General features: G+C 40.6%; 1 protein-coding gene across 3 annotated transcripts in view; it reads right to left on the reverse strand.

Annotated features, from left to right (window-relative positions):
- Positions 1-14,902: 14,902 nt before the first annotated feature.
- Positions 14,903-21,341, reverse strand: part of CLCN4 (chloride voltage-gated channel 4) — a 50,844-nt gene continuing 44,405 nt past the window's right edge. For all 3 annotated transcript variants that reach the window (XM_065073531.1, XM_065073538.1, XM_021292263.2), the window contains exons 11-12: positions 20,517-20,733; positions 14,903-19,222 (exon numbers count right to left, since the gene is read on the reverse strand). In XM_065073531.1, coding sequence (XP_064929603.1) covers positions 19,132-19,222; positions 20,517-20,733 — 308 coding nt within the window. In that variant the 3' untranslated portion in view covers positions 14,903-19,131. The remainder of the gene's footprint in view (positions 19,223-20,516; positions 20,734-21,341) is intronic.

The raw sequence follows: 21,341 nt of genomic DNA on the forward strand, positions 1-21,341 counted from the left end.
CAAAGTTTCTAGCCTGAAGACGGATTTGTGTCTGTAAGACAGGTCCGGGTTCCTGCCCATAGATCACCTGAAGAGCTCAGAAGCCTTGCCAATCCTGGAAAGCTCATTAGTGAAGAATACAAGTTACCATGGGAGCCTTTCTTATATTAATGAAAAAAAAAATACTAATATGCCTTGGAGTGGGAGAACAACATACTTCCTCCCTGGAGCCAGCATCACCTATTCCTTGTAGTCTGCGTCATCTGGCTTCTGTCCTTTTTGCTCTACATAAATCACAGTGACACAATGAGCCCTATAAACTAAGTTGTTCCTGTGTGCTAATGATGTGCTTACCCACTTAGATTGTTGAGTAATGACTAAGAAAACTGTATTGTATTTTGAAGTAGATAATTTGTTACAAAATAGATATCAGAAAAATATGAAGAATTTGTGACAGAAAAGGGAAAGGTTCTTTCTGTGAGTTTGTGTAAAGAATATCTAGGAAGGAAGGGTCTTTTCTCAGTGTATAGATGAACTGTAAATTGGACATGATGTCCTTGCAAGAGATGAAGCTGTTTGGAGGCAGAGACACAAAGAAGTCTGTAGAGATGTTTTGATGCTGTAGACATCGCATTGCCACACTTATGTGGGGTAGGATTTTGGTGGTTTCTTTGTGATAACTGAGTAACTTCCTAGTTTCTTAGGATGGCAAAATTTAAAATGTAAATACGTGATTGTCTGCTTCTTTTCCCATCATTTTTGTGATGTGATGAGTGACTCATGGCTTTTTCCTTCAGAAAGTTCTGTATACAAGTTGGACAAGACAGCCTCATGGAGAGCCTGAGGACCACAGAGAGTTGTCTTTACTCTAAACTAACTGGACAAAGCCCTAAAGGTTTTAAATGTCTATTGAATGCTCATGGTGTTATAGATTCCATACTTTCATTTTAATGCTGTTATTTTCATTTTTTATCAAGTCATCTTAATTAGGGATGGAAGATATTCCATTCTGCAGTTTATGGGCAGAAATCTCTATGTTAGTGTATTTAATTGTGCCTGTTACAACCATTGAGACTGTGCAGTCCAGCCTGTATATGCTAAGGCTAAATGGAGCAGAAGTGAATATGCCAAAAAAGCAGTCAGCCCTATGGTTGCCAGAAAAGGTGTTAATATTTTTCTCCATTCTAGTAGAAGCTCACTGGGATACGCAAAACTCATTTGTTAAGCACTGCTGCAGAGTGACAGATGCTGACATATATAATTTGACAGCTGCAAATACCAGGTACTAGAAAGTGTCATTTCCCATAAGTATAAAATAATGGGTCATTATTCCTTGACAGATTAAAAACCAAGTGCTTTGAATAAATGAATCAGTAATCCTCCATGCTTCAAAAGAAAAATAGAACATTCTTTTTCTTCTTCTAGAAATAAAGGTGATTTGCTTTGTTCTCTTCTCACCTGTGTGCCTCACCATCAATTGCCAATCCACTGACGAGGTGGAGCAGAGGAGGGAGTCGCTCACAGCATTTACTTAATACATTTAAGACCTTTGTGTTTCCAGACAAGGGATACTGGTTCCCTCGGTAGCCAGTGCAGAAATGACACATGCATCCAGCAGCTAGTTCAGAGGCTTATGGTCTTTTTGACTGTGAGAGTCTCCCAGAGGTGTAGGTTGGCTGGCTAACAGGAAAGGTGCAAATGCTTGCCTCCCAAGTATGGTAAAATACTGGCCCAGGTTGCCCAGAGAGGTGGTAGATGCCCATTCCAGGAGACATTCAAGGTCAGACTGGTCAGGGCTCTGAGCAACCTGATCTAGTTGAAGATGTCCCTGCTCATTGCTGGGGGCTGGACTAGATGACTTTTGAGGGTCCCTTCTCACCCAAAATATTCTGTGATTCTATGATTCTATGCTGTTACATGGCCCCATAGGAGATCTCAGCTGTGGCTGCTTCTTGCCTTTAATTCTGAGCCCATGTTTCTACTGCTGGGGCACCAGCTGCAATGACCTTCATCAGGCAGACGGCTAACAGCAGGAGAATCCAGAGATTTCAGACGGAGCACCATTCGATATCTTTATCTTGCTCAAGGCAGGGGGAAATTTGTCCAGTGGTTGGAGGTGAAGCACAGGAGGGAAGCAGAGACAGATCACACTCAGCAGAGCTCTGCTGGGGCTGTGCTTGCTGGGCTCACCAGGGGGGACTGGAGTGATGCTTTGCCTAATGCAGCCTGAGTCCTAAAATGGGACACCAGGCACCATTCCCAATACAAATACACTGAATGCATTTAACAAGAATCTAGTTAATGTCAAATTGGTTTCCAGTGCCTGTCTGTACTTACCAGCCTCATGCCTACAAATTTGGTTATACTGTACCCTGTGATTAGCTATTAAAGCATGGCTATAATATAGCTTCTTTCCTCCCACCTACCTGATTATCACAGCAATCCTCGCAATAACATATTGCACTAGATGTTGAGACTGAAGGCTGTACTCCAGCTGAGGCAGTGGATATCGTCCAGTCACAGTATCTCCATCGTTGTTGTGGAAAGGAGCATGGCAGGAGCTGTGGAAGTGCCTTTGACTCATTGGAGAAGTCAACTGAAGAGAGGATATCTCTTGACATCTAGTGAAGTAGGCTCTGACAATCCATCCCAGCAGTTCTGCAAGAACCAAGCAGCTCTTCACTGCTTGAGAAAACTGCTCTTGGGTGTCTTTTAGGACAATGCTTTCTTTTGTGCTTTAGGTACTTTCAAAAATAAGCATTATTTATTCATTTATAATAGTTCAGCTTCTTTAAATCTACATAACACAGGATAGAGCCATTACAACTGACAAGCTTGAAGTCTTGTATAATGGAGGCCTCGCAGAATTTCACTCTAATTCCTGCATTAGGGACTTGGGGTTTTTTTTTCATATAAGTGCTATCGCTCACATAGAAGACAAAAAAAATAATGCCTTCATCCATTACTTACTGAACCTGTTTTGGTGAGATTTTTTAAAAAAATACTTAGCGATTTCAATTAATTTTACAATGTAACTAGCATTTTACTGCCATAGCAGTATAGTGATGTAGATGCTTTGGCAAATCATGCCATGTTTAAGATTTCTTCTTTGTGTTGATTTTTAGTAAATTATGCTCGCTACTGTCTTTGTGTGTAGCAGATTAATTAGAAGCACAATAAAACCAAGTGGAAAAACAAAACTGAAGTTAATGGGTAGATTTCCTATAATCTTTGGGATGCAAGACTTTTTTATCATGTCTTCTACATTTAGCACAGTAGACTTCTGGTCTGTGACTGGGCTCCTAGGGAATATAATCATATAAATAAGAATTAGATGAAAGTTAAAAACAGCATGACCGTACTCCAACAAATATCCATAATTACAAATGCATCTGTACCAGTGGGAGTGAAAGTGAACACTTAAAATGTTCAGATTTTAATACCTCATTACTCAGCAATCATAAATATTCATTTTAGAGATGGATTAAAGGGAACTCTTCTCCTTCCCCCAATCCACTTGTTTCTTCTCTCATTTTTAACAATTGATGGTGGTTCAGAGATCTGCAGGTTTTCCTACGTGTCATTCCTAGAAGATTTTATCTTCAGGCTGCCAATCATCAGGCTGAAGTGGTTAAAGGGAACACTTGTACAAGCTTCACACCAGCCTTTGTGAACTCAGTTTTGTGTCATCCATAGCATATAATGCTGATCTTCCAGCACTAGTTCTGTTTAAATACAGACACTTGGACTGTGGGCTGGTAGTGGGTTATATTCTTGGCTTCAAGAACACACTTTTTAAGTCTTTGAAGACAAGAATCTTTGGAACAAGTTTGCAGGGTAGAAGATTACAGACAAAGTTGTGTAACCAGCATTGCAGAGATGAAATGAATGGATGTGCTTTCCTCAGTCACTTAAGCTCCACATTAATCAAGTCAAATATTAAAGAGCTGTTGAACATTGTTATCAATGATTACTTAGGCAAGTCCCAAACTTCTATACGTTTATAGCATATGTGGGATACATGTTTTTACAGTAATGTTGGTTAACTTTCAGAAAATATAAGTAACTTTTAAAAATTCCTATACCATAAGCAGTAGAGCTTATGCATTTTTTTAACCCCTCAAAGGCCAGGATTTAAAAGGGGAAATAAAAAAAATGAAACCAAAAAGTAAGGTTAAAATCTAATATCAAGGGAGCTAGCATGCATGTTTACATGTTATTTTCTTCTCTTAGTTCTAGGTGTTGGCAACTAAAATTTCCCTTTGGTACAGCAGATGGTTATAGTAACACTACATCTGTCTCCTCAGTATTTGTTGGCAGGCTAGTTTGTTTTTGTGTGCATTAAGTAGGAAGGAGCTTTGGAGGCAGTAGGTCAGGATATGTGGTGCATGGAGCACTAATAAAGTGGTTGAGACACTGCTGGCAGCAGGAGCCTGCAAAGAAACCATCATATCAGAATGAAAACAGCTGTCTGCCAGCACCACAAACTTTAGGAAATGTTGTGGGTGATTAGTTGCTACTCCTAATGTGTGAAAGTTGGCCTGCCTGCATACAGGCAAAATAAACTCCCTTTTACTTCTCGACACTCATACATAGAAATCACAGGATGTTATGGGATTGATTATAAGCCATAAAAGCCAGGAACTTCAGTTTTAGAGTAAAAACCATGGCAATGACTGTCTCTTTCTATTTGGATGTCATTGCATGAAAAGCTAAGGTGAAAATAGAAGGAACAGGAAACAAACCTCAAATGGAGAATACGACAAAACTCTAATGGGAAAAGCAACTCAGTCAGGAAGGAACATTCAGGCATATAACATAAGGCACCTGGCCTCTCTGAAACTTTTGGGTTTTTTAAGTAAACCTTAGTGGTCCTGGAGCAATAGCACGAGAACAGTCCAGCAAACATGGTCTTTTTCCCCAGAGAAAGACATCCTTCCAATTTACACCATTCCACTAGGCAGAACATTCTAAATAAACACCACTTGTACAAAAGCAAAAAAGAATCTGAATTGATTGCAAAGAAGAGAATATAAAAAGTTTGGGGTTTGTTTTTATGAAACCCTTCAGCTACGTTTGTCTGGGATAAACTGTTTCAAAGGTCATTTCAAAATTGAATCAACTGTGACTGTAAATCTGGAAATTTGATTTGGATTAAAATCATCCTTGTTTTGTGCTGCAAGGCAGTTTGAATGTCTTCTTTCTGTGAGGGATTTCTCTCACTGAATTGATTATGAAAAAGATGTGAAAACCAAGGGCAGAAGGTGGGGCTAGTTTTGTTGTGTTTTTTTTCTTTTATATATCTCTGAGCCTTTTGCTTTAAACAGTCATAGCAAAGGTAAACATTTATAGAGCACCTGCCAGTCTATGGCCTAAAAGCACTTAGCATACTTTAATACACACTATTGCACAGAAACAGAAAAAATACAGTTCTAAGGTGAAAGGTAATTTCTAGCTCATAGCAATGCTGGAAAACAGAAAGTAAACAGGGTTTAGAGCAAAGTAAGCCAGAACTATTCAAACTAGGAATTGACTAGAAGAGCAAAACTAATACTTCCACTGCTGCAAAATTTGTCAGCAGGAATTTCAAAGCCTGATTTTTCTTATCTTACATAAACAGGCTGTAAATCTTAGGCCCCACAAAGTAAATGGATGGTTTAGTGCATACTCTAACAAATGACAAGATTTTATCCCCCCAACTTAGTAAGATATAGCCTTGGAAGAAATAGTAAGATCTGAGTTTAAGTGCCCGCAAGGAGTTAAGAGGGGCTGTAGAAATGATTAATGCTTTTAACTAAGCAATAAACCTAAATGCTTGGATGGGGGGAGGACTGCAATATATTTGAGTGCTTTTTCCTCACAAAAATGTCACAAAAAGATTTTATTTTATTCAGCATGATCCAGTTCATTGTATTTGCAAGAAAAGTAAAGGAAATGAAGAAATTTACTCTCGGAAATGACATTTTTGCTTTCTAATGCTAGTCGGCAGCCCAGTGATTTAAGAGTCATCCTCAGGAGAATACCAGGAGTAGCAGATTATATGAGAAAGAACTTAATTTTTTTTCTATTCTAACTGGTCAATGTTGACTAAATAACTAACGATTTACTGGAGAAAGCGAGGGAGCAGCAGAACCACAGGCCTTAGGTAAAAGTCCTAGAGGTTGTGCCAGAAAGTCACTCTCATTCTGTGAAATGCGTATTCAGTATTTGTGGAAAATAGAACACTTCCAAGAGGGAGCCCTGTCTCCAAGTGCCTTGTCTCACAGGACAGATTTATTTCATAAACATAAGCAAACTGCTAACTTTTGCATCTGTAACCTTAATTACAGCAGAATTTACCATTTTTTTCTTTTAAGTCAATTAGGAGATTTTTCTGCTTACTGAAGAGACTATTTTAAGAATCAATTTAAATATCCTAAATGATTGTGTATATATAGTGCAAATATGTTAAATTTAAACTTTGAAGTACTTCTTGGCTCTTTCTCTTCTAAAAGGAAATCAGCTGAATAAAAATTGCTCTGAATTAAAGAGGAATACTCTATATTTCACTCTTTGCAGAGAGATACCTCAGCCCAAGGCTGTAAAGGTACCTGTTTTGCTGTATGCAGCTTTGGTCCCTAACAACTTCAAATGAGTCTTCACAAAGTCTCCATCACCTGTCTCAGATCCCTCGGGGTCAGTAGGAATCAATGATGTTCTCACTTCCAGCCTCATTGATTCAAACAAGCTGGATCAGGGCAATATGTGCTACGCCAAGATGCTAACCCTGGTCCCAGGTTATTCTAGCTCTGTATGTACCACACTTATTCTCTGCTAATTTTTTCTCCAGCCTTCTAGAAGGGATTCTGCAAGTCGTGAATATGCTGGCTAGCCCAAGCCGTAAGTTGTGTTGCCTTCTGTTCTGGATACATATCTTTCAGAGCCAGCTAAAGATCTCTAAATAAGTGTGCTGTATTTTGCCATGACCCCCTAAGCTTCTGAGCTTTTGGACACAGTCTCCAGCACATGGAAGAACTTGGTCAGTTTTAGCCATGCCAGCCTCCTGGAACCCACCTCCTGCCTTTTGGGGCTCACAAATCTAACCTCTCCCCAGCCTGAGATGGTGCTCTGGCATTGCTGAATGTCACAACCTATAATACTTACTTACTTTCAGGTACATGACCCAAGGAAGAAGCCATCCGCCAGAAGAGCAGCACCTGGCTGCAAGACCCTCCTCAGCCTGGCACTATGAGCAGCCACAGCCTCATTTCTCAAGGGACTGCCATGACCTTCAGGCTAGGAAAGAGCAGAGAGAAAAGCAGTCTTTGCTGGGCCATGGGTGTCACAAATCCTGGTTTAGGATCCTGAGGACTATGCCAATTTGTCATGAATGAGTGATTAGATCACCTAAAAGAATCACCGTCAATGATATTAGCAAAAGTTGTTTTAATATGATGTTGTAAAAGTGCTATTTAATGAAGTTTGATGGCAAGGTTCACTCTGTTACTGTACACCACAATTATTTGAACAATTATTTAAAGCTACCAAGGTGCAAAATCGAATTACCAAGGCACAAATTGAAGTTACCAAAAATGAAAGTTATCATACTACAAGGTCATGCACGATATTGGTCTCTTACTGGAGATCTGCTGTTGGTAAAAGGTCTCTTTGCCCTGAGGAGCAACCTTGAGAGCAGCCAGCTCAAGGGGAGGTCACCACCATGCAGTCACACTGCCTAGCTGGGAGAGCTCAAAGAAGGCTCGCCTTGGCTGTGATGTTTATGGAAACAAGTGGTTGGCTCGTAGTCAAATCATATGCAATTGGAAAGGTGTGCATGAGACATCTTGTACCTACAACTTTCTCTGTTCCTTGATAAATGAGTCTTGGAAAAGCCACCTGCTATTCATGTGTTAATCACGTGATCTGTGTTCCAAGCTCAAATGCATTGATGATCTATTTGACTGTTTCACTCTGCTCCTTTGTGGGATTGAAACTGGAGGAGTTCTTGGCCAAGCTACAGCTCAGGCCTTTATCTCCTTTGGATCCTGCACCAAACTACTGCTAGTTTGTTTAAGGGTTTGAGTGCAGCCATCACAACAGGAACGCATGATGCTGGGTCACAGTACGCAAAGGGAAACTCTCTACCCTGACTGTTGTGGCATTTACTTCAGAGGTGGGAGACTTCAGTTCTGTCCTTGTTCCCAAGCCTGGTGATAAATTGTACATTGCAGCTTTGGGGTAGGAATGCAGAGTTTCCTTCTTCTACTAACTGCGCTAATACCTCTTTTTTCCCTCCTGCCTTTCCCACATCAAATTTTTCTTGGAGGAGTGGTGGGATGGGAAGGGTGTCAGCCTCCTGAAAAGAGGTGTAGGGGGTCGGAAGCCCCAAGTTCTCATTTTCTGCTTCCTGCTCAATGCTCTAAGCACACATAAGGTGCGGGCTGCAGCGGCAGAAGTATTTCCACAAGTTCTCAGCTATTTTTCACAATGAAAGAATGAACAAGTAAAATGTGCTCTGAGACTTTGCTCAGGCATGCTGGCTGGAGGGACAGGAGACTTGTGATCTGCTGTGCAGACAAGAGGTGAGATTTTAAGGTCTTCTCTGGTATTTTTCAGTAGTTACTATCAGCTTTTGCCTGCTCTGTGTGCTGGCTACAGTGAAACCCAGTCCACTCAATTCTCATTACACTTTTAAAAGGATATTTATGCACCTAACTTGGGATTGTAAATTGCACAGAAGCCTAAAGGTTACATATGGTAATGCTGCCCACCAAGGAGTCTACGCTGTTTTCTAGATCTGACCAAATGTTTTACAGGGAAGGCCTTTTACTCAATTCTCTAATAGTGTTTACATATGTTTTAGACTTGTCATTGCAAAATGAGAGATTTCCATGCTCTAAGGGCCTGTGTGCATTCCAAACACAGATTTTGTATGCCAGGGGAAATGCTTATGCAAATAGGAATGATGGTAAAGTAAGTAGAGAAGAAAAATATCAGGACAGAAGAACAAAACTTCATTTCTTCTAGCTCCATCAGCTTGGCTATATATTCTTCCTGACAGCAACTTTGAAAGGCCAAAGGAATTCCTTCTTCCAGCTCTTCCCGTGATCTAAATGCATAATTGATGAAAATGTATTGGTTACATGAAAGCCTCACAGAAACCACCAGGAAAGCATTGCAAATTATTTATTCCTCCTTTTGCCACTATGTTTTTACAGATGTGATATGTGGTTTAAGAAGCCAGAGCAGACAGTCATGCTTTGGCCCTGCCAGAGAGTTCAAACAAAGAAAAAGGTTTCTTTCTTTCCTCTCGCTTTCCCTTTCCCTCCACAGTATCAGTATACAAAGAAAAAGAAATAGTATTAGTTTTTAATTGGCATGTCTAAGAAAATTCATGAGAAAAACTACACATTTAGAACAAACAATTAACCAGTTTCGAGTCCTACAAAGAATCAGAAGTCAGCGGACAGCAGGGACACCCCAATGGCCTCTGTCAGCCTGTGCATGGCCTGTGGCCCCAGCCCGACGGCCGCCGCCATGCCGAGGGTTTCAATGCCACCTAGTGGGCCTCCAGGCCTGAGCCCGCCGCAGCCATTACACTAAACCCCTGCTCATTATCCTGACATTGATTAATAAATATTGTGGCTGAATCTAGAGACAGTGGATCACGAAATAGGCTGAGCTATCGGTGCAGCAGTGCGGGAGGATAGTGCTTGCCCCAGTGTGTTGGGGAGTTGGGGGGTTGGGGGAAGACGCTGAAATGTGATCTGCTCATTCAGAAGCAGCACAGAGCAGCTGGGCACCTCTGCTAGTCCTCCTTGTACACACAAGGACCTTGGCCTCTCTCAAGTGTCCTCTGACACTTGAATACCCTTAGATAAGATTTTTCTCTTTGAAGCTCAAAGAAAATCTAAATGCGGAGACACTTGTGGGGCCCTTTTGGTGCTGCAGGAAAGATATGAAGATAGGCAGTGTCTGGCTGCTGTGATAAAGTGCGGATGGAGCTGTGGTAGATGTAATGATGGGTTTGGTTTTCCATTGATCTGGGAAAGGCCAACTGCATCTGTAAGAAAATAAGATAACTAGGATTCCTGGTATGGCTGTGTAGTGCGATGCAGCTGCTGAATCCTCCTCCCCAACAGGCTGTGGGCTTAGCAGGAAGGAGCTGTGGGAAGCAAAGGGCCAGCCAGATCTTCTGAGGACCAGCTAAATGGTCAGTCCCAACAGCCAAATGTCCTAGGCCTCTAGCTTTTCCACTGTGCATTTCTGTTCCCAGAGGTCTACAGCACCAGGACAATGAAGATTGGAGGATGTGGTGGTGGCCTCTGGCTGTACTGGGGAGGAGGTGTCCACACTGCTGCTCTAACTTCTGTCACATGTCACTCTAAGTAGAGTGCCTGTTGGTTCTGTATGTGAGGCTTGGTGTGTTAGTGTTTTGAGGGAAGGGAGTGATATAGGCTGGGCTTAGGCTTCACTGGGGGGGTCTTCATGCTGGGAACCAAATGAGTGAATAAATAAATATATTGCTGATGGAACATACAGGCTGAAGGCACTACCCTCATAAGGGCAGGGGTGGAAAGGGACAACTACTTTTTTCCTGTTCTTACCTTGCATCAATAGTGAGTCACAATTCTACATTTAAGGAAAAGTAAACTGCCATAAGGGAGAGAGAAGACTCACCCTTTTGTGGCACCATATTGCATGATCCAGAGAAGAGCAGGTCCCATACTTGTTAGTAAGGGGTTGGCTACTAGGCAGCTGCATTGTGCTCCGGCATTCCCCTTTGCTGTAACAAAATGTTTCAGCCTTGCCACTCATTCCTCCATCTCTATTTGTCAATCAATCAATCACAACTGTTGCAGGTTTTTACACTGGAGAGGTTGGTCAGTGTTAACAGGCTGCTGTGAAGAACACATACATCCTATATGACGTCTAGTGTAACTCTGAGCACCTACAACAGAAACTGGTCTTGTTGGTGAGGTGCTGCCTATTAGAAATGTGGAGGATGGATGTGCATTCAACCTTGCCTCTCCATAGGTCTTATTCTGGGCTAAATGTCCATCTGGATCTCACAGTGTCTGCATTTGGCATGCACTCACAGTTCCCTTTTTTTCCTGCACCCACAGACTTATCTCTGTAACACCTTGATGGTTTTGGCATCCACTTGGAAGGCAGGAGCCTTGGGTTCAGTTCTTGCTGAACTGTGTCAGCAGATGTGACCACTACCAAAAAGATGGTTTTATTCCCTGGTCTAACAGATATTTTCGTGGAGAATGAAAACAACTTCAGTAAAAGGGGCAAAATACTTCCTATCCTCATGAGTAGGACATTCACCTGAGAAAAAGGGATCTGGGCAAGGAAACAGTTCCCTCTCTCCCTCGGTATCGTTGAAGCTTGAACACCAAGAAGTCATCAGTATAACATGAAGCCAGAAAGGAAATTAGAAAGAATCCGGTCCTATTGCCTGTATGTACCAGGTCATCAGATGAGCAAGCTGGCTTCTGGTCCTGGTCTCTCGATGGCTTATCTTTTACAATTCATCAGCACTGAACGTTTATTCAGTGGAAATAATGCTGGAAACTAGACTGTCACTTAGTTAATGACTTTGGTCCTCAGAGTAGTCCCACTTCAACAGAAAGAGCAGATGTGTTGATTTGTTTCGGGTATTTGGGGTTGTTACAGAAAAGCTGCAGTGGGAAGTCAGAGTGGGCTGGGATTGGAGACTGAACAAGGAGAAAGGCAGAAGCACTCAGAGTAAAGCAGGGAAGTGACAAAAGGAGGAAGAGGATGGGTGTGTTAGTCACCCGCCCTATCTGGTTATCCTTATACAGAGGGAAAACCGGTACACTTGGAAAAATGCCTTTGTATGTGGAAAGAAGCAGTCTGGCATGGTCAGATTTACTAAAAAGGAGCTGCTGTAGCTGTTGAAAGTGCATGGATTTCTATTGCCCAAACCTGGCTTGGCAGAGAGAAAGGGAATGGCTTTATGTACACTCCCCCAGACTTGGAAAGGAGAGGTGGAGCAGGGTTTATGACTTATTCCTTGTGCTCCTGCAACTAGTGCCATGTGGCAGCATCCCTTAGAAGCTGAAATGTGGCCAAAACATAACTCAGATTCAATGCGGAATATCTGTGATGTGGAAAACCTTCAGCCAGATTGTGTTTATACCTTTGTTCTACCTCTAATAACAGCACCACTAGAATTAAATACTAAATAAATAAATAAATAATATAAACAGGTGCTTAAATATAGGCTAGACATTAAAAATCATGAAATACTACAATAAACCAAATTATGATTGCAATGATCACAAAAACAAAGATTAATATTGTGCTCTGTGACAAATGAATGTTAGGTGTTTTGTTATTTGGCTTTTGTTATTTTGTTATTTGGGGTTTTTTCCACCCATTTGACCATTTGAATATTCAGTGCCAGTGTAATACCTTAAAGAATCTGAAACTATGAACCAACTGTTTAGCAGTCTGGAAAACAGAATATTCTTTTTCCCATGGCACAACTATTACAGCCACTATTCAACTACATTTATCAAAGGAGAAACATTCAAATAGCATTTGATGCACCAGGCCTGCAGCGCTCCCCAGCAAATTGTGGGCAGTACAGTCACAGTCCAGTTCTCACTAGCAACCATTGAAAGAGAGAGCTTACTTCAAAGGGGAGGAAAAGTTGACTTTTATAACACATTACAAAAGAAAAATTATTACATTGGTTTTATTTGATAGACACACACATGATTTTAGCTTTACTTGGGGTATTACTCCTTCTTAGTGATGCAGCTAGCCAGCAAACCCTTCACAGGGGATGGTCTTACTGGGAGTTCATTGCCTCCATGGACATAACTTTGAGACAATAAACCAGCTCTCCCTAGCTAAAATAGTAGGCTGTCTAGTTTCTTAAGCAATCTACACATTTTTCCTGTGCTGTTTACTGAATCTTTGTGGATTAAGAAAGGCTGGTTAATCTGTAGGGTATGTGCTCTATAATGACAGCCAGCCTGCATAGACATCCCTCCAAACACCATCCAAGCCAGGAACAGACTGTGTGGGCTTTGCAAATCCCCACAAAGAGCCATGCACTGATTGTTCAGGCTGCAGAATCATTTCTCAAATGAAACACAGCTGAAGAAGTGCCAAATACCAACTCTCCCCAGTCTGTTACATATGGCAATGTCTTCCTAACCAGTTAACTGCTGTGGCTGGGGACAGCACTGTATCTGTAGGAGCAATCAGGTTGTTTTGACCCTGACTGTATGAGATAATTCTCAGGACAGCGAGGACTGAAATCATTATCTGTGCTCACACTGTGCTTATAATGTGCTCAAACTGAGCATATTAATTATGCTCAGAATGCAAGAAAGATTAAAGGAGGGATGCAGAGTTGACCCGATGCTGCAGCTACAGGTCAGCAATTCCTGTCTCATTCTGCCTAAGAGCTCACAACTGCTTCAGGATACAGTTCTCACAGTTATGTCCCAGCCCCTGGTTGCCTGTGAAGTCACTACTTACTGGCTGTGATGGTGAACATGTATAGACTGATCCTGCGCAATGTAGGAACTGTTTTTCTGAAAATTCCTTCTCTTTGGTGTTGCATTAAGATACTACAGCAAGCCAAACACCAAATAAAAAACTCAGTGCAGTGTAGCAGTGCCAGCAACACTGTGTTTGCCGTGTCCTCCAGCAAGCAGCAATACAAAATCCCATATGCCAGAAGAAGCACCCATCCACCAGAGGTGCACCTTTCTGTGTGGGACAGTATCTGTAAGACTGTGCTTGGTGAGCATGCCGGGCCCCCACCATGGAGAGGAGTTGGAAGCAAGGTCACCTTTGGAGTACAGGAGCAGGCCAGCACAGGGGAATAATGTTGGTTGTAGGAAATACATGGGGAGGAAGGGCCTCCTAAAGGAGCAAAAAGGTACGTGGTTGGCAACAGGCTATTTGGTTTAGATGAAACAAGGACTTAGGCCAGGATACATGGTGCACAGCGGTAACAGGGCAGCGCTGAATTCCTCTCAACATTTTCTCTTCCTGGCTCTGCCATCATAAGTGATGACAGGTAGGTGTAAGGCTCAGAGCCTCGTGACCACCTCTGAAATACAGGAACTATTGCTACTCATTTAAGTTTCTGCATACCTGATGCCTCCTGGCTTTTGGGTGTGTACATTGTGCTGTACTCAGGCCACAGCAATACATAGAAGAAGCTGGAAGCTCTGGGACTCCAGCATCAGCTTCTGAAAAGAGTAACCTAACTTAAACTAGGATATTGTTGATATATCCATTTTATCAACTTATTCTCTGGAGCATGTCTTGAAAGCTGTAATGCTTCTTTTGGATAAACCATTGATTAATGTCTCATTTGCACAAAGACACAATGCATTTCTACTTGCTTGGTTAGTATGTTAATCAGAATGAAGCCCATATTCTTTGCTGCTACCTAAAAGTTAGCTTCTGACAGAGATTTAAAGGATGTTTCATCCAATTAAATGGGCATGATTGAACCTGCCATTTTCAGTCTTTGGGCTTAGCTCTGAATTAAAGTGCAACTGAAAAATATATACAAAACCTGAAATCATAAGGGCTTTGCAATATCCAGCTTCAAAGAAGTTTCATGGTTACTGTAGGCAGAACAACCTGACAGGATAAATCTTTTTTCTTATCTTTTTAGGTTTCTTTAATAAAGGATTTATGATGCTGAATTAAAAAACATTTCTCTCTGAAAATAAAACAGCTGTCAATGCTGATTCTTTGAAGTCCACTGCACAAACTTTACTAACTCCTTACTTAACATTAGCTAACCTGTATCTGAATTAGATATCCTAAATCATTATTCAGGCTTGAGCTATCCCTATAGGTGGGAAAAAGAAATATCAAAATCATACAGACACATTAAACGAAATAATTGTCCAATTAGTAAGATGTCCAAGAAATATTTCCAGTACTCTAAGTCCGTTTTATTTAAAAAATAGAGTCCAAACATTTTTATAAGGTGCAACATATATACTGTTTTCTACAATTTAAAAAAAAAAAAACAAAAAAACAAAACCAAAGCAAAACAATATTCATAATTATAGTGTCATTCCAACACGGAATCAATGGGTCTTCTGTAACTCTTAAACATTCTTTTTCTGCTTCATCAAAGCATAAGAACTAATGGTTATTACCACGGTGACAGCCAAAGGATCTGGCTAATGTCATCCACTTTAATAATAAACTTTGTGGTACAGATTGCTTCAAGTACACATCAGAAGCTGAATGTAACTGAACACAGTTCATGCAAAACAAAGGTACAATACTGAACTTGCATCATTCAAAGACTTTTGTTCTCTTGTTTAGCTCGACATTTTTGAAGTCCAACTGCCTGAACACAAGGATTGAACTGAGGCTGCATAAAGTGAGCACTATTTACTAAAGTACTTACGTAACTCTCAGATTGATTGGGTTCCGTGACTGTCTTGAGCTCTACAGATTCTAACAAATACTTAAGGCTGACATCTATGCCTTCTGGAGTCTGTTCGGTAACTTTTGAGACATATTTGGGAATACAGATGGAAAACAGTGACTGATAATGGGCTTGTTATGGGGAAATACATTAAATCATTACATCAGAATTGCATTTTTTGAGAAAAGCATGTTATTAATTTATATTAAGTGTTCCACATTCAGCCACTCAAGTTAAAAGAGCAATGAAGACTGTAGCATGGAGTAAGTTCAACAGAAGGACTTAGAGCCAATTACCATCTCTGGAAGTGTCTGAAGTGCTAAGTTTTCCAATTAGCTAAGTCCGTCCAGTTTCAAAACGCTTCTTGTCATTCTATTATAGCATCACCTCAGCCTTGATAATGCCAAGCTTCTGACATTAGCTATGGCAATGCTGTTTGTAGAGAGCTAGCTATCAGTCCCTGCTCTAAGTGGGTTTAATGTATTTTGAACAGACACTGGAACAAGGAGCAGCAGTCTAACCAGCCATGTACAGTTACACATCCAAAGCTTTTTTCCTTGACCCCTTAGATATAGCAGAATGTGTTTGATAGAAAAGAGTTGTGCACTCATTTACCTGTTTTCTGCTTGGGTGGTAGTCCCAGGGTCAAACTGCACCTGCAATAAGTGCATAAATCTCCATTCCTCCTGTTGTTCTTTCTTACAAAATGCCATGCTGGTTTTATGAATCCTGTTCTGAAGCCCTGAGGGCTCCTCATGTGCAGCCTGATAAGGTGAGGTTACAAGCTATCACAAGACTGACTATTGGTTTTGGTCAGTCAGGCCTCTGCATGTCAGTGGAAATCAGCCACCCAAGTTTATGCCTATGCATAGCCACAGATGGAGTTTAAGCTGATAACCCAAGTCAATACCCAAGTGAGTTTGTATTCATGGCCAGTTTAACCTCAGTTAGGTGACTCTGTGTCTTTTTCTAAGGAAATTATAATTTTTTACAGTGCTGATATACCATCTTGGTTCCTGTTAGCAAACATTGACCTCAGTACTATTAATATGGATGCTCTTCAGAGTTAGCTTTGCCATTAACTACATTATAATGCAACATGGACTGGCATTTCCTTCACTAACAAAGGCAGCTTTGGACTTATCCTTTTCCCTGACATACAAGAAGCCTTGAGTTTGATTTCAAATAGCAGGTGAATTCACTTCCCAGCTATTTCTCTTGGCTTATGAGCAAAAGAGGTATTTAGAAGTGTTCAATGGGGAGAACATACACTCATTTCCTATGTAAACATAAAGAAAGATGGAGAAAATGTTCGTCAAATGTATGCACTAACACTAAGAACTATAAAAGCAGAACACAGTCCTTCAATTTTAATTTCAGAACAAGATTGCCCTCAAAAGTCAGCCTATTTATCTTAGTTCAAATCCCTCAGATTCTAATAGTTTTGAGTAGAAACTGACATTTGTACTAAGCCCCGCTTGGATTTAGTTGTGGGAGTGAACTGACTTTATTTTATTATGGCATTTCTGTGCAAATAAGGGAATCCAATGTTTATGAGATCAGTTGTTGACTTGGGGTTTTTTTTTTTATGAGTTTGGCTGATGACAACTTCACAGAAAAACACATAAAAACCCAACAATATTATGTTGTATTTCCTATTTTCAGAAGGAAAAGGGTGCTCAGTTCTATAGTTTACACAGTTTTAACAATATCCTGTAATAATACATTGTACTGCAGATGTTCAGTTAACAAAAATTATGCACTGAAATATTTATAGGTTTTGGCCAGAGCTACATACATTTATGTCAGTCTTTTGCAAACACTATTGTTAAATGAAGTACTTACTAGATTAAAATTATCCCTTTACTTCCGTTTCTTTTACTTAAACAATTTGGACCATACTTTGTGGGAATGTTGTGGGATACATGCCAGAAGGAAGCAGGGTCACTGGAGATAAGAGGGGGAATTTGTGACGTGTAACTTTGAGCATCTAACTTAGGGTGCACCTGGCTAGTTGTCTCAGTTCAGGGACACAATCATCTTGCACATTGCCTACAAGTGTGATCAGCACTCTGGCTTTTGTCTGGCATAAGCAATGGGCTCTTCTGGCACAAAAGGACTGCCCTCATCTCTGTCCATGAAGACCATCTGGACACAATGACCTTGAGCTACTGGTATCTACATGAATTTGAATAAAAATACTAGAGGTCTTAGACGCCTAAATGAAGAGACCAGACTCTAGGAGGGTCTGACGGGGATTTGGGACATCTAAGTTAGGATGAAATCTCTCTCAAATCTTTAAACTTATAGTTATAAATCAGACACTGGACAGTGTGAATTATGTGCTACTGAGTAGAATTTGGTCTTCTGTTACTGATAGCAGTACTATTAAAGTGCTAGTAAATTAACACAATCTTGACTCTGTGCATCTCACAGAAGTCCAGAACAAAGGTGTAGGAAAGCTGAGCATTTTTACTTAAGTGGTTTGGAGGTTGGCATCAGGGGCTGTTAAATCTTGTGTACTTGCTGCAAACAGATCAATAATTAAAGCTTTGCTATTGTTTATGTTCTCAGTCCCTCTGATGTCATCCAGCCACAGTGTTGTGGGGAGGGATTCCACAGTCCTACGACTGGCAGATGCATAAAGAATAGATCTGCTACAGAATAAATGTCTGCAACTGTTAAATTAACTTTAACAATCTTTTCTCAGGTGCAGACAAATGCCAAGAAATAACAACGATGAAAAGGAACTAAATGTAGAATCAGGAATCAATGCAGAACTTCATTAGTTTTTGAAAAAAGGTGATGTACACAAGTAGGGATAGGCGAGGGGTTCAATCTCTCATCACCAATATCAATGAAAGCTGGGTACCCTTTAGTGCCTTTGAAAGTTCCTCCATGGGCTTCTGTGTCTTTTCCTTTTGCCACAGAAAACCACATAATATAATCCTAAATGTTACAGTACCTGTATGCAAAATTGCATAGATAAATCATAAATCCTTACAAATAAGTCACATTTCAACATTAATAAAAGGAAGCTGATTGACAGAAATGCTAAACTGTCCAAAATTCAAAGGACTAAAGCAGGGAGCAGGGGACACTATGTTTTAAAGTGAGTTGAAGTGTGTTCATGCTCCTTTAACTCCAGTCTTGATTCACTTAACTTTTACAAAAATAAATGAAGATGGCAAAAATTTTTTGTCTTAAAATACAATTATTTTTTTTCCTCATGAAAATGGTACAATTCAGTAACAAATAAATAGCCATGATTTCGGTAACCAAAACAATTGACGTTACTCATACACATTCTCTAGTTTGGAACATGAATCTTTCTCTCTGTTAACAGCTTATGCATAAACAGTGTCTGTGAGTCTTCACACCTGCCTCGAGAGTTACCATGAACGCTGGTGCATCCCACTGGTGTTCCTGGCTCTTTGTCTCTAAGCATCACATCTCTTACACCCACCAACACTCCAACTGAGCTGTTGGGAATCTCATTAAGGAAACACAGCTTGATGTCTGCAGCTGCTCAGAGCTTCTGAACTGCCTTCCTCATTAAATAAGTGCCATCCTGCATCCACTCCCTCCGTCAGAGGCGTATTGGGCCATTCCTCATAGACATTACATTTTCTCTTTAAACGAAATGAAACACCGAGCATAGCCTTTGTGTTAATCTAGAAGGTATTCCTTTGGGGTTACTTTCTTCTTCCTTTACCAGTCTAGTTAAACATGATAGATTCAGGGTCCTGGTTTGCCATTTGAGCCATATGTCTTAATACATCCTTTTTAGTTATGATACCCAGCAGCCTCCTAGAGGAGAAAAGGAAAGGAAAGGTCAACAGTCATCTCATATATAATGTGTCTTTTTCCCCTGTTCAGCTGCAGGGACATTTTGTGAGTGCTTCCATATAACACTGTCCATCCCATCCATTCCTCAGTGATTATCTTTCATAAAAAAATGTTTTCACCTCATGCATTTTTACTACTCTGGACATAATCATTAAGTTAAATACTTTGGGTTGTTTACTCTTTTTGTTGGGAACATGTCAGAGTGAGGAGCTACAACTTCTGACACTGTAAAACAAAGTAATGAGTTTCCTTAGGCTCAGGCTGCAGAGGGCCAACAGCACAAAACAAAGACACCAGTGCCCTGAGCTATGGCATGGGCTTTAGTAATACACAGACTAAGTGAAAGTACAGACTTTCCGAAATGCTCACTGTTTGACAGCATAATTCCTTCAATGCTGAGTGATAATTTCTCATTTATATGATCCTAAATTAATTGTATCTGTCAGGGAAGATGTGGCTTATGGGATATCTGGCCCCTGGAGTCAAGATTTCCTAACTGTATTCAGTATTCAAGGGCTTTTGTGTTCTGTCCCTGAAGGTCACGAGGCACTGAATTTTGAAACCACATCATTGTTACAGTTTTTCCACCTTTCATGTACATGCTAGAACTCGAGCTCAAAATTTCCAAATACAGGCACCTCAAATCAGAACCTAAATCTGTGTCCCAATAATTACCCTTATTTTCGTAATGCTAAGGACACTGTATCAATAGTAACAGCTGATATGCAATATAGTTGAATAACAAAAAGGCTTTTTGACGAGGACTAAATTTTAGTCTTCCACATTTGAAAATGATGGCTCTGGTTTTGTTATACTGTTGTAAAGTTTCTTCTTACTACTAGATCCTAGATGAACGATGACCCCAAAATAGCTGAAATCCCACTGGAATGATGGGATGTTATTTCTATTGCACATGGTTGCAGCTTTTTACTCTTCTATTTTCATGTTCTCACACTTCCTCAGCTGTTTTTTGTGGACTTTTGGTTTATACACATTTCCATTTTCCACTAAATGAAGTTGAACTGGTGAATTTTCTTCCACTGACATCTTTATCACAGTTTTCACAAGCATGTAATCCAGCTGTAGGTCTAGAAATAGGCACATCCTCTGCAAACAATACTACTTGCCAGATCTGCCTCTGTTGAAAACTGAATGATAGTGGGAGCCTGAATAGTTTATTTTGTATCTATCTGCACTGTTAATGCTGAAAAAAATCTGCAATTCTTTGAGTGTGCTTGACTCAGCCCCTACTCACCCACTGCGAGTAACAAGACACTGCCGGAGTCCAAGTTTCCGGAAAATATCTACCACAGTCTCCATTGGTGTGTGGTCAGTGACAGTGAAAGGGCTCAGGTTGAGAATACGCCGCAGTTTCAGTGGATGGGGACTGTTGGGAGGCAGTTCTGGGGGGTCTTCGGTGAAGTATACAATGGAGTTGCTCACCACCCCATCCTGCCGCTGTCTTGCATTCTCTGTATAACAGAAAGATCAAGGTAGATAAGTGAGTTAGGCTTGATAGCAAGTAATAAAAAAAATCCTCCTTTGGAAAGCAAAGGGTACTAGCAACTTTCTGTCTTTAATATACTGAGATCCCAGAAGTTGAGGTTACTGAGCAATCTTGAATTTTCTTGAGACATTGTTCCCTTGAAGGAAATAGAAGTGGTATTTTTACAAACATTTTGCTTGGTTGGGATAATGCTTTCCTGAAAAAATTTGCAACTCATTGCATTCACAAAGATCACTAATCCAGTTTTTCTCAAATTCAAATAATTATATGTCATTTCCTCCATTGTGAGAACCACAACAGAACCTTCTATTATAAGCCCAGATAAGTGGAGTCAACGACCTGCATACTGTCCCAGCTGGCTTGGAGCAATATGTTTGTTCACTGACTTCTCAGTGGAGTGGGGGAAATCTGGGCATGATGAATGGAGTTCTGAACACAAAGGTAGGGAAAGAGAAACTCACATCCCAGGGATCTGGGGGTGGTGTGGGTGTCGTTCTAGAGTGGCACACCTTTGTGGCACACAGGGTGAATGTTGTAGTTTTACAGTTAATTCCTTACATAGAGTTTGTATAT

The sequence above is a fragment of the Columba livia genome, chromosome 1 (genome assembly GCF_036013475.1).
Source record: "Columba livia isolate bColLiv1 breed racing homer chromosome 1, bColLiv1.pat.W.v2, whole genome shotgun sequence".
NCBI lineage: Eukaryota > Metazoa > Chordata > Aves > Columbiformes > Columbidae > Columba > Columba livia.